The 19,820-nt window shown below is 41.4% G+C and overlaps 1 protein-coding gene across 1 annotated transcript in view; it reads left to right on the forward strand.

Annotated features, from left to right (window-relative positions):
- Positions 1-19,820, forward strand: part of LOC148014503 (NADPH-dependent pterin aldehyde reductase-like) — an 83,275-nt gene that overhangs the window by 48,759 nt on the left and 14,696 nt on the right. The window contains exons 3-4 of the mRNA XM_087666209.1: positions 15,825-15,894; positions 15,988-16,181. Of these exons, the coding sequence (XP_087522335.1) occupies positions 15,825-15,894; positions 15,988-16,181 (264 nt within the window). The remainder of the gene's footprint in view (positions 1-15,824; positions 15,895-15,987; positions 16,182-19,820) is intronic.

Here is a 19,820-nt window from a genome sequence, read left to right on the forward strand (position 1 = left end):
CGCAAGTCGTCCCAAATGTCGTATTGCCTCCGTGATCAGAAAGGTGGCTAGTCTCACCAACTGGTCGGAAGGAGTGCTATAGCCATACTGGCGAGTGATGGGCATTCACTCGATCAATGGGAGGGGGACATTGCATCAGTGTCTCCAAGTCAAAAGAATTATAGCCATATCCTCTAAAGAGATCATCCTACCAAGAGACAAAGCTAATTCCTTATATCTTCCAACTTGCTAATATGATCCTTTATGGAAGGAGAATCATCACAAATTGCCAAGTTTTATGGTCCATTAGTCAAATGACCAAACATAGAGTTTAAGATTGCATAGATAGATGATTTCATCTTTTATAGACTCTTGCATAGGCTACAATGCTTATGTGTACATAGACTATGCCAAGTAGACTTGATAGGATGTAATAATGCCAGAAGGTGATGTAGAGAAGCTTTTAACTTGGGATTCTCATGCAACTTTAATTGCTTTAAAAGATGGATACAAAATATCAAATAGATATTGACCTAGCACTTCGGAATTATTTTGATTGAAATAAGAGAATTCAATTAATGTTTATCTTGTGGTATATATGCCAGTAATATATGCAAGTAAAAATATGTTGCACAACCTCTGCACATGTACTAGGATAGAATCATGTAAGCTCATAAAGAGGAATGATCGAGCTCTAGAGTTAAGCCGATCCCATAAGGCTGCACGATCCATCAATGATCCAATGATGAGATCCTCCATTGAATAGGAAATAGGGTGGGTAACAAACTCCTTGGTCCATACTTGTTGCCTATGTACTCCTCAAACTCCTCCTTTGTGAGGTTAATGAAATCAGAAATATCTGGTATGGGTGTAAATATAGAGGGTGATGGTGAGGGTGAATATGGAGTGTTGTCTTCCTTGCCAAGTTCATAATGCTTCCTCAAGGCCTCCAGTGATGGAGAAGCTTGATAAGACATCATGGGATCACGAGAAGGTTTGATTTGGTTATGAGTTGTATTGTGTGCCTAGTGCAAAGACTAGCACTTCACAACATCCGTAGGATACTCTTTATAAGAGCACCGGCTCTGATACCATGTGAAGAAAAGTGTAGAGGCACTGCTAGGGTTTGCACTGAGGAAACACAGAGTGTACGACCATGATAGAAGCACAACGAGACAAATATAGACACAGAAAGCAAAACTCAAACCCCAAACGTAAAACTCAAAATTCAACCACAAAAACTCAAACACAAATAGAAGAAGGGATGGAAAGAACACAACTCTGAAGTGAATGAATGCTGTAAGTGAATGTAAGAGTATATAGTGTGCCCAAGGGAAGAGTAGTGTGTTAGAGAGTGACGTCCACCGGAGACGGATCCCAAGTGCTGTGACCACTAGTCGGAGTGACAAAGTGAGAGAAATACCAAACGTTGATCACGAGTGTGAGGAGACTGAGGCGATTGCAGAGGATGATATATGATGATATGGATGAAGCATCAAAATGTAGTAGTAGAATGCCGCAGTAGAACGCCGTAGTAAAATGCAACAGTATAACGCGACAGCAGAATGCTGCAGTAAAATGCGGTAGTAAAACATAGCAGTAGAACGCCATAGTAGAACAAGATGATGGCAACAATTGCGAAGGCTGCACTGCCACGTGGTGGAGACTGATAGCTAAGATCTGCACACAAGGGTGAGAAACCTGCATGGAAGAGATGAGACTGAATGGGGGCATCTTGCCTTTATAGATGAGAATGGACCCTTCCAAATTAGGGTTTCATTGAACTCTCTCGAACCACTCCCTGTTTTAGGATTTTTCATTAAGTTAAGCTTTTTTTGGGGTTGTTTAAGTGGCTAGTCACCATGGAATGCATTTCTTAGCTCAACAGTTCATGGCGTATGTGCATTGATCATTGTGCTTTGAACTAGATCACGATAAAGAATTGCTTTCTAGTTCCCCAAATCGGTGATGTTATGGATAGATTGCAAAGGGCATCCATATTCAGCCGTATAGATTTGAAAAGTGGGTATTATTAGATACGCATACGACTAGAGGATGTGCCTAAGACATCTTTCAGGATATCTTTCGTGCTATATGAGTTTCTTGTCATGCCTTTTGGGCTTATAAATGCTCCTACCACTTTCAATCAGACGATGGATTGCATTTTCAAGCTAGATAGAGGATTTGTGGGCACTTTCTTGGATGACACAATTGTCTATTCAAAGAATGAGGCAGAGCATAGAAGATACTTGGACATTGTGTTCAATCATAGTAACAGGGAACGGCTGTCCCGAGGTCCTGGAACGTGGGAACGCCATCCCGAACAGATGGACCAAATGGAGACGCCAAAATGGGATGGGGACATCCCCTGTCCTATCCCCAACAGCCGTCCTGGCCGTCCCCTTGTCACGTCCTATGTTAGGGGATGTTTTTGACCCTTTTTTTTTTTTTTGTTTGGGAGTGGGTGTCTTTTAGGGGGTGGTTTTTTTGTATGTTCTTTGGTAGTATACATTCACCCACACACACAGTAACATGGGACCGGTTTTGGGGATAGGGATGGGAATAGAGACGGGCCCACGGGGACAAGAATAATAAATTGCCATCCCCTGTTACCATGAGAGTGGGCTCTAACATGGGGATGGGACTCGGATGGGAAGCTACAAAATGGGCATCCCCTATTACTATGCCCACACATCCATCCACCATATCATATGCATACATTTTCAAATGCTATTTATGTCTGTAGTTTCCTCTCGCGTCCCACCCCCCGTCCCCGTTCCTTGCTTATAGCCGTCCCCCGTCTCCGTCTCCTTTTCCGTTCCCCGTTCCATGCTACTATGTGTTCAACAATGAACTTTGTGAGCATGGGCTGGTTATCAATGCCAAGAAAAATGAATTCTTTTTGCATGAAATCCACTTTTTGGGGCATATCGTATTGGCTGATGATATTCGCATGGACCGTGCAAGGGTTGAGGCAATACGATCATGGCCGCCTTTGAAAAATGTATATGAGTTCCGTAGCTTCTTGGGTTTATGTTCTTACTATAGGAAGTATATATGCGGGTTTGCTAAAATTGCATCTACATTGCATGCTTTGTAGAAGAAGGATGTGCCATTTAAATGGACATCAATGGAAATTTTAGCATTTGAAAAGTTGAAGGAAAAGAGGTCTTTAGATCTTGTGCTTGTGTTGCCTGATCTAAGGAAGTCATTCATAGTTTAGTATGATGCATGTGGTAATGGCATTGGGGTTGTTCTTATGCAGGATGGCCGAGTTGTGGCTTATAAGAGCCGAATTCTGCACAGTGCAGAAAAGAATTTACAAGTCTATGTGAAAGAGCTTTTGGCTGTAATTTATACATTGTCTACACGGAAACACTATTTGTTGGGGGCTTATTTTACAATGTAGATAGACCATCATGCTTTGGTGTAATTTTTGTCATAGACAAAGTTCTCAGGGAAGCATATGAGACGGGCAAATTTTCTCTCTATGTTTCATTTTTAGATTGTATATATTGATGGCTAAAAGAATGTTGTGGTGGCTGGTGCACTGCCACATAAGCCACAAATTTCATCCGTGATGAGCAGGGTTATAACACTAAGTTGGATGCCATGAAAGAGCAATATGTTATTAATTCAGACTTTGCTAATGTTTATGATCAACTTTGCAATGGCCAGAGACATGAAGATTTTGTGCTAAGAGATGGATTTCTGATGATGGATGGACGATTGTGTGTCACAAAGTAGTTAAGGCCTAGAGTTATCGCTAAAAGTCATGCACTCCATGTGTAGGACACAGAGGTATTGATGTCATGGTTAAGGCAGTGGAGCATTTCTTATATTGGCCGGCGTTGAGGCATGATGTAGAACAATTTGTTAGAATATGCATTATATATCAGAAGGTAAAGCATGATAGGCAAAAGATGCCGGGTTTATTGCAACCCTTTGCCTATTTTTAATAAGCCTTGGTAGAGCATTGCAATGGATTTTATTTTTGAACTTCCTAAGAAATCTACTAGGGAGAGCTGTCACGGGGATGTGAAATTTTGAGATACTTTAATCTTGTTGATAACATTTGATTAAGTTATTAGTCAAATGCGCCAAGTTGTTTAAGCACATGGTAGATATTCCATAGTAATATGCCAAGGATACCGAGGATACAATGGGTGTCAAAGAAAAAAGTTGTGATAAGCTATATTGATTAGGTTTTGTTGGTCAATTGGAGTCAAATTTTACCCTAGAATAGTTGTTTGGCCAATAAGTGTCAGTGGTGACAGTTGACACTAGGGACTAGCATTAATTAATTAATGCCAGTTTAAGAGTCAATAGAGGTTGGGGTTGAAATTTGTGTATTTGTCAAGGAATTCAGATATCAGCCCATTCATTGTAAATTGGGGCAGCATTTGGCTAGTCAATGGTTCCATTTGTGCAAGTCCTAGGTGAAAAATCAAGGGGCAGCTTGCCCGAATTGATTGGTGATTGTTGCTATAGCAAGGGGCTTTTGAAACAAGAAAGGAGATTGTGAATCCTAGCTTGTACTCATTCCATTAGCAATTAAGTTAAATATATACCGAAAGGGGTGTCAATTTTGGGGCCAAGAGGGTGTTCAATGTCCAAGATTTTTAAGGTAACTTATGCATTTCAAGTTATGTTTATTTGTTGATTGTTGTAACTAAGTGCTTAATTAGGGAATTACCACTCTTTCCAAGAAGGAAGGTTGGTTTTAACACTTGTTGCGTGAGCATTCTTTAGCATGTAGCATACTATGCATCCCATTGTGCTGAGCACCATTGGATGGATTCTAAGCTGTTTCCACTAGCGGATTATACCACGATCTTTCTTCACATGATACTTCATCACCCTTTCCCTCGTCATCGAAATCCTTGAGTAGATGGGTTAGCTTGTACTACTTTGTGATGTGTTGGATGTATCACCCCTACTCTCGTCTTCTAGGTCATTGTTACTTAATCGGCCGTCACCCCTAAAATTAACTTTTCACAAAAAAGAAGTACAGTGTGGTTTCATTCGCCTTTGTTGGGCTTGATAGGCTATTGGGCAGCCGGCGAGCACCCTTTGTCCGATGCCCTGTATTCTTTGGGGTGACTACTTGGACTCCCTTGGTAAGACAACTATCGCCTGTGTAGTCTTGGTAGTCCATTGGGCAGACAACGTGCACCATTTGTTCGATGACTTGGTTGCTTTGGTATGGGATGCCTTGGGGTAAACATTGGCAACCTTTCCTTTTAGGCTCAATTTTGGGCCTAAGAGGGGGTGTTCAGTGAAAACATGCTTTATAACTGATTTTAAATAGTCCCAAAACGCACTTAATTATTTAAAAACACAAAATCGGTACACAGTTTGAGAGAGTTTCAGTGGTCCCCCGAAACTCTAATTGTTTGGGGCGTCCTTCAATATCTATAAATAGATAGATTGCCCACTATTCAGCCTTATCCTTTTATGCAGGTTTCTCACTCTACTATGTAGATTTCAGCCATTAGCCATCTACCATCTGTTGTCCAGTCATCACCGACTGCAGGCCACCGCTATTCGACCTCCATTTGCTGCGTCATCATAGCAATTGATAAGCATGCGTTTTAAGCATCTGGTGCTAGGTGACAGGCTGCTACCATCTCTTCCACTAGACAACTACTGCAGTACTTCCGTTTTTGTTGTCTAGCAAGCTGTTTACATCAGCAAACACCTCTCGTGTTGTCGCGTGATAGTTCTCTGCCTTGGGTGATCAGTTTTCAGCCTTCTTGTGGTGGTACACTGCTGTGTTTACTAGATTTCAGCCTTCGATTGTTGTGTTTTGGTGAGCAGTCTGCTGCTCTTCATTATTCAACTCTCTCGTCTCTAAGTGGTGGTGGTTATTGCACTTGGGATTCGTCTCTGGTGGACGTCACTCTTCAACACTGCATTGCTTTTCCCTTGGGGATTTTGTACACTCTTACATTCATTCACTTCAAAGTTTATTCTCTCTGTGTTTGAGTTTTGAGCTTTTGTGTTTTGCGTTTTGTGCTTAGGGTTTGAGTTTGGCTTGTCTTTGTTTAAGTCTTTGTGTTTTAGTCTTGGTTGTACATGCTGTGTTTCCTCGGTGCAAACCCTAGCGTATTTTCACACTATAACCCATGAATAACTGTCTTTTGGAAGCCGGCTCAAACTTATTTCTCTATTTCTTCGAGATATGAACATAGGCATCACATCTGAATACATTGAAATACGACACATCTGGGTTTTGACCAAAGTATACCTCAAAAGGTGTCATACGAACCATAGATGATGTAGGGGATCGATTAAGAATATGGATGGTGGTGGCCACTCCTTCGGCCCATAAACATTAAGGTGTTTGCAAATGCTCCATCATAGTCTATGTGCCATCTCGATCACATTGTGTTTCTCTGTTTCTTCAAGATATGAATGTAGGCATCACATTTGAATACATTGAAATACGACATATTTAGGTTTTGACCAAAGTATGCCTCAAAAGGTGTCATACCAACCATAGTTGATGTAGGGGATCTATTAAGGATGTAGATAGTGCTGGCCACTCCTTGGGCTTATAAACACTAAGGTGTTTGCTAATGCTCCATCATAGTCCGTGCTATCTCGATCACATTATGATTCTTCTGCTCCAATATGCCATTCTCTTGAGGTGTGTTTGTGTTGGCAAACTCTTGGTAAATGCCATGATGTGTACTAAACTTGGCCAGCTCGTTGGAGACAAACTTCCCTCCTTTGCTGGTGTTGAGAAATGACAAATGATGTATGCTCTAGGAAGAGATGTTCTCAATCCATATGCACAATGAGGAGAGTGGAACAACCCAACTACTATAAAGCATTGTACTTACAAGATGAGCAATGCAATATGATGGTACTTTTGTCCTTTCCGTTGAGAGTCTGAGTCATTGTCCAACCACACAAGATTGTGTTTATGAGTCCAAGTCTCAATCTTGGAACCTAATTTATTTATGTGACATTCTATCTTCAACTCTATGTCTTCATGAGTTCACTCAAGCCACCATAGCCATGCTTTAGATCCGTTCTTTTGACATGATAGCTTTCCTTTCTGCTCTCTCAAGCTATCTTAACTTCAGTCCAGCTCAATGCTAGTTTATGACCTCATTTTCACCTCTACCTTCATTCCAGCTTTCATGGTTGCCATAGCCAAATTGCACTTACCCTACTAGGAGCTCTTGGATCTCCCCAACCAAAGCCTATCTCAGCTAGCTTTCTTCTAGAGATTTGTTCACTTGCTCATGGCATTTTGAAAAAACCCAGCTCGCTGAAATTCTACCTGTCGCCGTTCGTACTGTCAACTCAGCTCTTGCACGCCGTGGCTCACTCTGCAGCTATAGGGCTTTCAAAGCTCCATATCCAAGCTCTCTCCCCATAAAATATTTTCAAGAAATTCTTCTCCTACAAGCTGCAACAAACAAAAAACCAGTCAGCGAGAAAACCCTAAACCAGAGACTCCATAGCCTTGAATTTCAAGCTTAAAATTTCTTCATTTTTTGATCCTTCTTAGTCAACTGGAGCTTTTGCCATTTAGATCTGATCAGTTCCAACAAGTGCAAACTTCAAGAAGAAGATCTGGAGCAATTCACCTGAATTCAAGCAGTCCCGGTGAAGATCAAGAAGACCACTTGAAATCAGGCAACATCAAGCCTGAAGTCAAGCTAGTATCTCTTGATACTAACCTAGTGTTTCTTGGCACCTGTGTTTCTTGACATATCCATGCTGGTTTTACTTCAGTCTTGCAATGATAAACATGAAGAATTTTAATGTGGAATGCTCAACTGATTAAATCTCTTTTAAGCTTCAATCTTATTGTAAAAGGATAAACACTGCCTGAGTACACTCATGGTAAGACCTCCTTTAGAATGTCTGAACTTGAGCAAATAGCCAAGTTCAATGGAGAAGGCTTTCATGCTTGGAAGGAGAAGACTATATACCACCTTATGTGGAAGGACTTATGGGACCTGTTTGAGGATGATGCAAATAACAAAAAGGAAGATGATGAAGACGGTTTCATTGAAGAAGACAAACTCAAGACAAAGGAGTGGAAAAAGATGAACAACAAGGCTCTAGGCATCATTGCCTAGGGACTAAGTGATGATATACTACATCATATCTCTGGCATCAGAGATGCTAGAATTGCTTGGGAGGAACTTGATAAGATGTTTGATACCCAAGCAAAGAATTCAAAAGTAAAATTACTCATGCAGTTTTATAAATTGGATATAAAAGGCAGTGCTTCCATGACCATACATATTAACAAGTTCAAGAGTCTAAAAACCCAGCTTGCAACTCTTAAGAAGAATATTGATGAAGATGAAGCAATAGCCATACTGCTTGTAAGTGTAAATAAGAATCCATATGAGAATCTTGTGTCCACCCTAAGTAATGTTCCAAGTCCCTCACTTAAAGATATTGAGCACTCTCTTCTTGATGAAGAGAATAAACAGAAGAACAAGAATGCAAAAGATGGTGTCCCATCATGTGGGGAAAATCTCTTATACACCAAAGGAGTTGCTAGACCTAAAGGAAGAGATCGAGGATTCAACACTGGCAACAAAGATCGGATGACATGTCATTATTGTGGTAAGATTGGCCATATAGCTAGTGAATGTTTCCATTGTAAAAGAGCACAATAGATGCAAAATGGTAACCACCAAAATCAGTTCATGAATGAAAGAGAAGAAGAAGAAGAAGATGCTTCCGCCATCAACAACAACTCTGACAGACTGTTTTGAAGAAATTAACTTTCCCAGAGTGGATCTTATGTTTTTCCATAGTGGATTTTGTTTTCTTTAGTGGATTTTCTTGTAAAACAAAACCCTCACCAAAGATGTAAAGTTTCGAGCTTTAACTTGACTAGGCTGCCTATGAGCTAGTCTCTTGGGCCATGCTATCATGTAGGAGAGGCAAAAGCCAGTAAGTGTAGGAACTCATCATTTGAGGGGGGGTGTTGAGAAATGACAAATGATATATGCTCTAGGAAGAGATGTCATGAATCCTATATGCACAGTGAGGAGAGTGGAATAACCCAACTACTATAAAGCATTGTACTTGCAAGATGAGCAATGTAATATGATGGTACTTTTGTCCTTTTAGTTGGGAGTCTGAGTCATTGTCCAACCACATGAGATTGCGTTTATGAGTCCAAGTCTTAATTTTGAAACTTATTTCACTTGTGTGATATTCTATCTTCAACTCTATGTCTTCACGAGTTCATTCTATCTCTTCAAGCCACCATAGCCATGCTCGAGATCCATTCTTTTGATAGTTGGAACATAGAGTCTTGAGTTTCTTGCTAGACGTGTTGAAAATAAATGAATCCTTAAAGTGTGAGAGAGCTTAGAACTTCAGCTCCAACAAATATGTCCATATCATCCTACTGAAATCATCAACAATTAGCATAAAGTATAAACTTACCTTAAGGGACTCCATCCTCATTAGTCCACATAAGTCCATCAAAACAAGCTCCAAGGGCTTCTTAGCCCTTCGTGAAGCCTTGTTGGGAATTGCATCACTATGCTACTTGCTACGAATGGAAGCCACACATGGTAAGTAGCTCACCCCAATCTGTGGCAATCAGTGCAGAAGCTAACCATGAGGGGTCCTTCTAAGGTACTCGTAGTTGAGGTAGCCAAACCAAGCTTGCCATAGCTCGGTCTGTGAGTTTGAGAAGAGAGAAGAAGAGAAGTAAAGGTTGATGAAGTCTGCATCTTGTAGACTCCATTCTCCTCATGAACTGCATAACGAACGTGTCGAAAATCTCCATCAAGAACTCAGAGAGAGTCCTTATTAAACTGGACCATAAGGCCAATAGCACAAATCTTACTCATTGAAAGAAGATATCCCAACTCAGGTACATAGAGAACCTCCGATGTATGATCACCACCTTGCCCATCTTGAATTAACTGCATATCACCTTTACCTTTGATAAGGACCAAAGAGTTGTCACCTATGAGAATTTGCCCATGCATTGGATGCATATGGACAACACCATCTTTAGAAGGAGTCATGTCATAGGAAGTGGCCACTAGTTCTTTTGAGGCCTTGATGCGGCATCATGATCTTGATTTGAAGGACAACTCTATTATCTTCTTTTGATTTTTCTCCATTGAGGTATCATTTCACAAAGCATAACTCTCCTCCTCTACATGTTTCTTGTTCTCACAAGGTGCCTCTTAGTGGGGCACTTAGTTGACGAGACTAATCACCTCTCAAGTGGGTGAGAACAAATGTCACGGGGATGTGAAATTTTGGGATGCTTTAATCTTGCTAGTAACATTTGATTAAGTTACTAATCAAATGTGCAAGGTTGTTTAGCACATGTGATGCACATGGCAATTATTTCCTGGGAACGGGCCAAGGACCCTGAGGATGCAGTGGGTGTTAAAGGCAAAAGTTGTGTTAAATTATGCCAACTGGGTTTTGGTGGTCAGTTGGTGCCAGGTTGGACCTTAAGACAATTGTTTGGCCATTAAGTGTCAGTGGTGACACTAGGGACTAGCATTAATTAATTAATTAATACTAGTCTAAGGGTCAACAGAGGTTGGGAACCACTCCAAGTTGCAAATGGCCTAGCCAATTTCATTCCAGATGGGCATGTCAAAAGGGATGAAATTAATTTTGGGCAGGGTCAAAAGGGATGAAATTAATTTTCAAAATTAATTAATTCTGAAAAATTAATATAATGACTGAAAATGCATTAGGAAGGCTGCCACTTGGCAAAACTTTCCCATGCAACTAGGGAGAAGGCTGTTGGAGGGTGGTGGAAGCTGAATGGTAGCCATTCAGAGCTTGGTGGAGGGAGAGGAGGTGATCAGATTTGGCTCTGAGAGGCGACGACGACTGATTACGTGCCGTGACAGGATAGGGGGCATAAGGTTTTTTCTTCCGCCTCAAGAGAGGCAGCGGTAGGAGAGGAGGGCTCGCCAGCTAAGCTTGTGTTTTATCCCCTTTTGAAGCTGTTGGTGCCATCAGATTTGTCATCAGAGCTACGAATCAGAATATACATTTCAGCTGATTTTCTCTCTTTCTACAACATTCTCTCATCTCCTCCAGTCTATGCTCAAGTATTCTCAGAAATTTTCAGCCATGGGTAGCAGAGTACAGCCAAATTTGGTGGGACAGCAGAGAGTTTACTGCTGTAAACCCTAAATTACAGCAGTAATTAGGGTTTAGCAGCCACCGTGGGACCCGTGCCATCAGTCAAAGGCATTGTACACTGAAATCAGCATCGGAAATTCGTGGAATTGTGAGGATTTCGGATGCCAACCCATCTATTGTGAATTTGGGGCAACATTTGACTAGTTGGGGTTCCATTAGAGCAAGTTTTGGGTGAAAATCAAGGGGCAATTTGCCCGAATGCTTTGTTGATTATTGGAATAGCAAGGGGCTTTTTGAATCAGCCAAGGAGATTGTGAAATCTCGGCTTGTAATTTATCCATCAACAATTGAAATTAAAGAAATACCGAAAGGGGCACCGGTTTTGGGGCCAACAGGGTGTCCACCGTCCAAGTTTATGAAGGTAAAGTGAGCATTTCAGTTTATGTTTATTTTGCTAATTGCTGTAATTAAATGCTTAGTCAGGTTAAACCACCCTATCTGAGAAGAAAGGCTGGTTTCAACAAACCACTAAGGTACAACCAACAATTCAAAGTGTTCATCTCAGCCAGGCCCAGGGGTAGGTTTGTACAATCCTTTTGTATGAACTAAATTCTCTTTGTGTTGCTCCTGCTGCTATGTGAGAACCATTGGTAAGTTATTGTGCAGACCCATATCGGTAGCAATATGAAGATAGAGGAAGCTCTATAAGTAAAATTGTTCAACAAGGACAAACCTTGTCTTCTATTTCATACGAGTATGAGTTTGGTGCTTTGTATTCTCAATTCATGTCCTTCCCTCCTACTTCTTTCTCTCACTCAGGTTCTTGCATATTAGATTTAGAGCATATCTTGAAACCCACAAAAGGGTGTCTTTTTTTGGCCAATCTAGTTAGATCTTAGGCTACTTCAGTCGTGCCTATAGGGTACATATACTAACTGCACTTAGGCCTCTTTATGCTCTAATAGGTTAAACTAGGCTAAGGCCTTCTTTAGCTCTTTTTCATCCTCGTGTTGCCTACTCATTCTCTTAATTGTCCTTTTCTTCCGTTGCATACATTCTATTGGATTCTTTTAGTTTTAGCCAAGTACCAAAAGGTTCTCAATATGGAGCAGTGATGCTGTGGATTCAAGACCTGACCCTCAATTAGTCCCTTATGACATTTGTGACTAGTTCAGCTCTCATCCTCCTCTTGGCTAAGTTCTTAGGGTTCTTAGGTTACCCTCGGGATCTTTAGACTTTTCAGGCTAGTTTTCTTTAGGTTAAGTTAGCTTTGTCTTTCCTTAGACTAGTCTAGCTAGATCTTAGGCCACCTAAGTTGGGCCCATACTGTACATATGCTAACTACACTCACGCCTTCTTTAGCTCTTTTTTATCCTTTTGTTGCATATCCTTCTTAGTCTTTTCTTGCAATGCATACATTCTCTTGAATTCTTTTTAGCTTTATCGAAGTACCAAAATCACCTCAATATGGAGCATTGGTATGTAGGTTTTGGTTTCTACTCTATTACTTACATGATGGGTTTTGTATTTCAATTAAGGACTAACATTACAGATATCTAGCGGTCTTGACTGGGCTAGAGACATGGATTGGTAGTCCTTGCCTTGGTGGGCATGCCTTCCTATCCTTGATCAACCTAGAGATGGAGATAGTTTTCACTCTTTCAAGATTGAGTTTTGGGCATCATTCTCTTTACCATGGCAGTTATCTTTTGATAGGCATATCACATTTGGCTTGTAGAAGAGTCCTCTTCGAGAGCCGAGTGTGGGCATATCTTGACTACCTTGGTGGCTAAGTCTCTTTCCAACTCTTCCAATTGAGGAGTGTTAGATTCATTCAGGTTTTGACTTGTCTTCATTGTATTTGACATTGATATTGCTTCATTGTTATATCTACCTATGCATTGTATTTCATCATTTTGATCATTATTAAAAAGTGCTTTGGCAAGTGGACAATTTCCCTTTGTGGACATGTGATCGCAAGATTCATTTTTCTAGCATATCTCCTGAGGCTTTGGTTGAGTGCTATGGTGCTCACTAGTGCTTTTCAAAGGTGGTGTTGGATCTAGTCTTTGGAGATATCTCTACTTCCATCACAATGTGGCAACATGGTGGTCATCATATGAAGGCCAAAAGAAGGAATGGTGTGGCATAGTGTTACATTTGCTAAGAAGGAAGATAGAAAAGACATGTTTTTGCTTTGTGTGGTGGATATCATGGTCATACTTGGTGGAGTATGAGATTACGTACATGTCTACATCATCTTGTTTCACTCGGGTTCTATCGATTGCTTGAGTGGATGGTTCTTCTCGGCTCTAGTGATGGTGCACACCCTCACATGCTCTTTACTAAAAGGGGCAAGTCTGAGGGTGGAGAGAGGGCATGCTGATGCTCTTTCATTATTGATGGATTTGATGTCTATCATTCAATTCACATCTTCTGGGGCGATCCAAACCTTGGATTGGTGTGTCTAGTGTTGAGACAAGTGACATGATGTGTTTGTGTGGTCTCGCATTAGGGAACCCAAAGGGCATGCGGTTGCTCTAGTAGATGAATCTTGGTGTCATGGAGAGTTATACATGGAGCTTGTGTGGCTACAAGAGGTGCAAGGTGGCTAGGTTGACTACTTTGCTTTCAGAGAGGGATCATGGCATGTGGACTTCTTCTCTAGGATGCTTTCTTACTGAGGTGCATCCAATGGACTGCATGCTATTGGAGTATCCATGGTGCATCTTGGGTATTCTTGTTCATTTGCTTGTTCACCTTTGCTTTGAGAGAGGGTGTTAGAAGTGTTCATATCACAGGTTCATGAGCAGCCATGGCCTAATCGATGGGCACTTTCTTTATTCTTTATTTGGTAATTGCCTAGTCTCTTTTGTGGTAGAACAACTCCTTTATTTTTGTCTACATAAGGAGGGAGTGTGGCCATAGTCTATTATCCATTCATGTACTTGTAGATTCTTGGTGTGGAGAGAGGGAGCTTGTACTCTTGTATAGTGGATTCCTTTTTCTGGTTACATCTTGTGCATTGTCTCTTTCATCAGTCTTGTGTCTTTCATCATTCTGCTGTGTGTTTTGTTCTTCTAATACCTACAACCTTCTTGCAGGTGTGGCATTGCTGATTGTGGTGAATTCATCAGCATTAGTGCACCTATAATGCTTGAGGGGGAGTGGGTCTTGTGGTTGAGGTGTCTCTTAAAGTGGGTGTGGGGATTGTGCAAAGGAAGGGTGATAGGAGGTGGTACATAGGGGGAGAGGGGTGCCCAGCACGATGAAAAGAGGTTGGGAGGAGATGGTGAGGCAGACAAAGGGTGCAACAGCAGCATGCAAAGAAAGGGGACTGTTGATTGGGGAGGAACTTTAGAGCTCCAATCTTCATGTAAATTCACTTCTATCACTAACAAGTTAGTTTATTTCAAACACCTAAGGATTCTTTAGAGAGGATTTGTCATATTTAATCTATGAGAATAGGGGGCAGCGATGGAAGTGTAAGAAACCGACTATACAAACACATAAAGAACAATACAAATAACCAGAGAACTTAAGAAGAATATGCTTGGGAAACAGAATCCATATACCAAGGCACAAGATAGTTCAAAGCTCAGGCTTTGAGTCACCAGCAATGGGCATAGCCTTCCTCTCTCCACAAGGATGTGGATGAACGAGCAAATGAGGAGGGAGCTTGCCTGTAAATAGGCAATAAAGATACTACCAAAGTAGAAGGCCAATCAGGCAGCCCCAAACTGGGCACCCAAACACCAGTTGGCCGGATGTGGATTGGGATCACAGCCCTCTCTAGCACAAATGAAGGAAATGCACACTAATACAGACTTTTAACACCCATGAGATGTACAATCTGCTAAGATTATCTACTGATGGGAAGGGGGGGTGCAAGCTACAATGTGGAGAAGGTTGTGGGAGGAGGAGGCAAGTAAAGGAGGGCAAGCAAGGGAGGTCAGGAAAGCTGGTGAGGAGGCTGGGAATCAGGATGAGAAAACGGACGGAGGTGGTGACGGTATCAGGCAGTGTGGATAACAGCAAGAGGTCACAGCAAGGGACGAGGAGTTTTGGTCCTTGAGCCTTGTGTTAAATTTACCTTTACAAGTAACACTTACCTTGTCTCAAGGATTTCATGCGGAGTTGGAAGACACAATGTGCTATGCGTGCATCTCTTATGGGATTTGAACAGCTGTGATGCTGTTTACTCTTTTGAATTTCAAGAAAGATCACTGGGTCCTTCAAGACAAACTGAGTTACTTTTGTTATCAGATGGTGCAGTTAGGATACTCTCTCTTCACACACACACACACACACACAAAATTAATATATACAGCAATGTCTCTCGAGAACTAACATTTGAATTGTTGACTCATAAATAATTCATCTTTGGTATGAGTCAGGTTGTTGGGTAGCTGTTTTTTGAGCTGCTGTGATTTGTGATACTTTGCGCCTATATACAATTGATGAGATGCCTTCCAGAGAAGTAATGTCTCATTTTGTCACTATGTCCAGCTGGCGGCTGTTTAAGACAAGATTGAGGAACGTACTGATTTATGCCGTAAAGATTCATGTTCCGATCCATTAATTGGATATCTCAGCTTGTAGAGTGGGTTTGCTTGATAACTTAGCTTTCTCTTCGTTTGTTGCTTTTTGTGCATGCATTGAGTGTCTGCATTTATGTTTTGAGCACTATAGAAGACACTCACAAGATGTTCTGACAAACCTGGCAGGCTTCAGATCATAGTGTTGAAGAGTTTGCCAAGGCAGTGCTGGACATTAAAGGTGCCCCTGATATTGTCGGTAAGCTCTTTATATTATAACTTGGAATGTTCTTGGAAAAAAGTTTCAGGAAAAATTTCTCATCTGATCCTCAACTTGATTGTCTGTCTAAAGTTAACAATGCAGGAGTTATAAATGCGAACAAAAAGCTTTGGGAATTGTCTCCAGCTGAATTTGATTCAGTCATAGATATCAACCTAAAGGGTGCAGCAAATGTGATAAGACATTTCATCCCACTTATAATATCCAAAAGGGATGGAATACTAGTCAATTTCACATCAGGATGGGGAAGGATTGGTGCTGCTGAAGTAAGTTTCTGTCTAGCGTTGTTTTTTTCTGACTACAGTTGCTATAGGGAAGGTATGCATAGACTGATAATCATTCTGTAAAGGAAGAAAAATAGACTGATGTTCCTCTCAACTTGCATGAGGATACTGTGATTTTACATGAGTGAGCAAAGCAAAACTGCCTTGATGAAAGATTTTAACAATTTGGAACTGCAGCAGCATTTTTGGTCATTTCATACACTTCAATATAGCCAATAAGCAAGTGTTTAAGGACACCCTTTAGACACCTTTTACAGAAGAACAAATGTGCTTACTTGGCAAAGGTTGAGACATGAATATATGAGCTATTCTTGGGACAGGACAGCAAAAGAGCATGGAGAATGTTTCATGAAAGGAACCCCTTATATAGATGACATTGCCTGATGCTTGGCTGCATTATGAGAGACAGTTGTATGATTTACAGGGACAAACACCCATATAGTCTCTGCAGGTCTGCAGGCCAAAATAGTGGGAAGTTTTCACTAGTAAGATGGTCAGAGAGGCAATTTATAGACTGCAAAATGGAAAGGCACAAGATGAGTGGAACACCTTGCATATGCATGCGAAATACTAGCACCCATACTGGCACAAATGTTCAATAGGGCTGTTTGTGAGGGATTCCTCCATACTATAGTTCCACTATTTAAAAGCTTGATTGGTCACACAGTGGCCAATATATATGGCTCCATATTGGAACATGAGCTTAGGGCATGGGCTGAGAGAGAGAACAGAAGAGCACAAGGACATGGTTTAGATGTGGATACACCACATTGGATCACATCCTCACACTCAGAGCAATCATTGAGGAAGGACAGGCTTGATCTACTGTTGCTTTGTAGACTTCTGTAAGGCATTTGACATAGTACCTCTAGCACATTTCATGTAGGGATTATAGGAAATTGGTGTGCCAAAAGGTATACAGTGGAGCATCTATGAACTGTATAAGAAAGTGACAGGTCGTATATGCACATCTAGAGGGATATTTGAAAGAATTGACAGCACCATAGGAGTAAAACAAGGATGTTTGTTCTCACCCACATTATTTGGATTATACATAGACAAGGTGTCTAAATACATTGATCAGGGAGGAGGGAGTGGAGCTAACTTAGGTGGAGTATTGATATTGATACTACTTTATGCAAATGATATTGTACTTTATCTTTGATCCACTAGAGGGCTTGCAACACCACATGGATGCATTGCACGCTTTTTGCAAGGATAGAGACCTCATAGTGAACCTTGGAAAAACCAAAGTGATGGTATTCAATACATCGGCACCATGGGTGACCCTTTCTATGTATCAGTTCACATTCGGAGGCGATATAGTGGAGCATGTAAGGGAGTATGCATATTTGGGAGTCACCTTTTATGGCGTGAGATTTTCATTGAGGGGGGTAGTTGAAGCTCGATTAGCAAGAAGTTATGCAACACTTTAGGGCCTCGAGAGTCCGTGTACTCATGTACAATTTCAAGAACCTTGTACCAAATTATGGGTGTTTGACACCTTAGTCACTCCTACCCTCCTGTGTACGGAGCTGAAATATGGGGTTCATAGATCACACCAGCCCAAAGAGATCTGCCCAAAGAGAGAGCACTATGATTATTGACCTGGCTCATAGATCACACCAGCCCAAAGAGAGAGTACTATGATGGTTGGGATTGCATAGAGAGGCTATTGATAATGATGATATCACGTATGATCAGGAGTAAGGCCTCTACACCACACCCTATCATCAAAGTAGAGCTAGGGGCAACATTGGCTTTGGTCTCTTCCAAATAGTTAGGAGAGAATGGGGAGAAAGATTGTTGGGACTCACAAATGACCATGGATGAGCATACATGGACTAGACATCAATTGGCTTTCCCCATTTGACTATAGTTTGGATTGCCCTAAACTCCCCCTTACTCGACCTAAGCTGAATTCAGTCATTAGAGCTGACATTTTGAGAGTGGAAACAAGGAGAACTTGGATCCGTTGGCCATCTCTCCCTCTAGGATCGAGGATGGAGCATTACTGGGATCATTTTCTCTCTCTCTAGGGATGGATTCATTGCTTGACCACAGTACATTGACACACTCCTCTCCCATGGTATGCGAGTTGCTACTGGACAGATGCGAACCTCCTCCCACCAGTTGAGGCTAAAGACATGTAGATGGATAGATATTATAGCAGAGGATAATTTATGTCAGCTCTATGAGATCGTGAGCCTAACATAGAGGAATACTACACATGTAGATGCACAGTTTACTATGATATACGAGGAAGATATCGATGTCTCTTTTGTAAAGGATTTGATCCTCTTTGGCGGGTCATGGAGTAGGAGGACTAGAGATGCTTAGGACTTTTCCTTGGGGAGCTTGAAAGGCATTATACAACATTTTTACGAGATAGGAAACCAGCCCATCTAGAGGGACTGAGGTAGAGGGTAGTACAAACTTCTTTCATAGATTAGACTCCATAGGTACCATTAGCTTAGTAGATCTAGCCTGTCTACATCATGCCGTAGAGTCACATTAGACCAAGCCATTGCACTTTGTAGAGTACGATGACCCTGACCCCGACAAGCTAGCGCACGACGATTGAGAGGCCCATACCATAGTTAGATTAGAGCGGTCATTGCAAGACACAGGAGACTCACCCCTTGACACATGAGCAAGGTAGCCTTGGACCATTTTAGGATGGGGATTCTATGCTGATCTTGAGACCTAGAGAGGGACCACTCGAGCTATATACCTGTTATGAAAAAGAGAGAGAGAGAGATTGTGTGTTTTTTTTTTTCCGTAAAGGGTAATCATATAAAGAATTACTGAAAAGTACAAAATTCACAATTGAACTAAAGATGGCAAAGGAACTAAAGAAATTGCAGCGTGCCAAGGGAGCAAATCATCCTTGGGAAAGACACTTGCATATTGCGTGATATTGAACTACCAGGGAAAAAGACCTTTGAATCTACCAATGTGACCTTGCACTTTAGAATGGGAAAAAAAAAAGAACGCATTCCGAGCAGTCTAGTTATCCCAGCAACTACAAAAAATGTAGATAGTGAAACACAATTACCCTTTACGAGAGAGAGAGAGAGAGAGAGAGAGAGAGAGAGAGAGAGAGAGAGAGAGAGAGAGAGAGAGAGAGAGAGAGAGAGAGAGAGATTTGGTCACTGTTTTTGCACTATGTGCATTGATCATCACCCTTGGGTCTTTATCATCTTTTTTCCCTTAGAGAATTGGGGTCTCATGCTTGGTAATAGCAGCATTTAGGGCTTGTGGTGACACATCCTTAATGCGGATGCCCATTTTGGGATATCTTCCTCTTTTTTGGTGACTTGTTTGGTATTCTCATGAAAGCTAGTTCTTTAAAAGGGTGCATTGGCATCCAGGGGAGGATCACTTGGTGGTTAACTCTTTTCAAATGGAATTGTTAGTTGTGTCAAAGCTACTCTCTTGGGATGGGAAACATGAGGACCGACCAAACTTATATTGTATGGCACGCCTGGCCTTGTCTTTTGTTGTTGATGCTACTTTGGTGAGCTGCAATGTGTTGATGGCTTTCCACACAGCACGGAGACTTTTTTGGATCCTTTGTGGATATCGTGACTTACGGGGCCGTGGATTTTGGTCACCAAA

This window comes from Lygodium microphyllum, chromosome 25 (assembly GCF_053477565.2).
Source record: "Lygodium microphyllum isolate KBCC chromosome 25, Lygodium_microphyllum_v1.1.10, whole genome shotgun sequence".
NCBI lineage: Eukaryota > Viridiplantae > Streptophyta > Polypodiopsida > Schizaeales > Lygodiaceae > Lygodium > Lygodium microphyllum.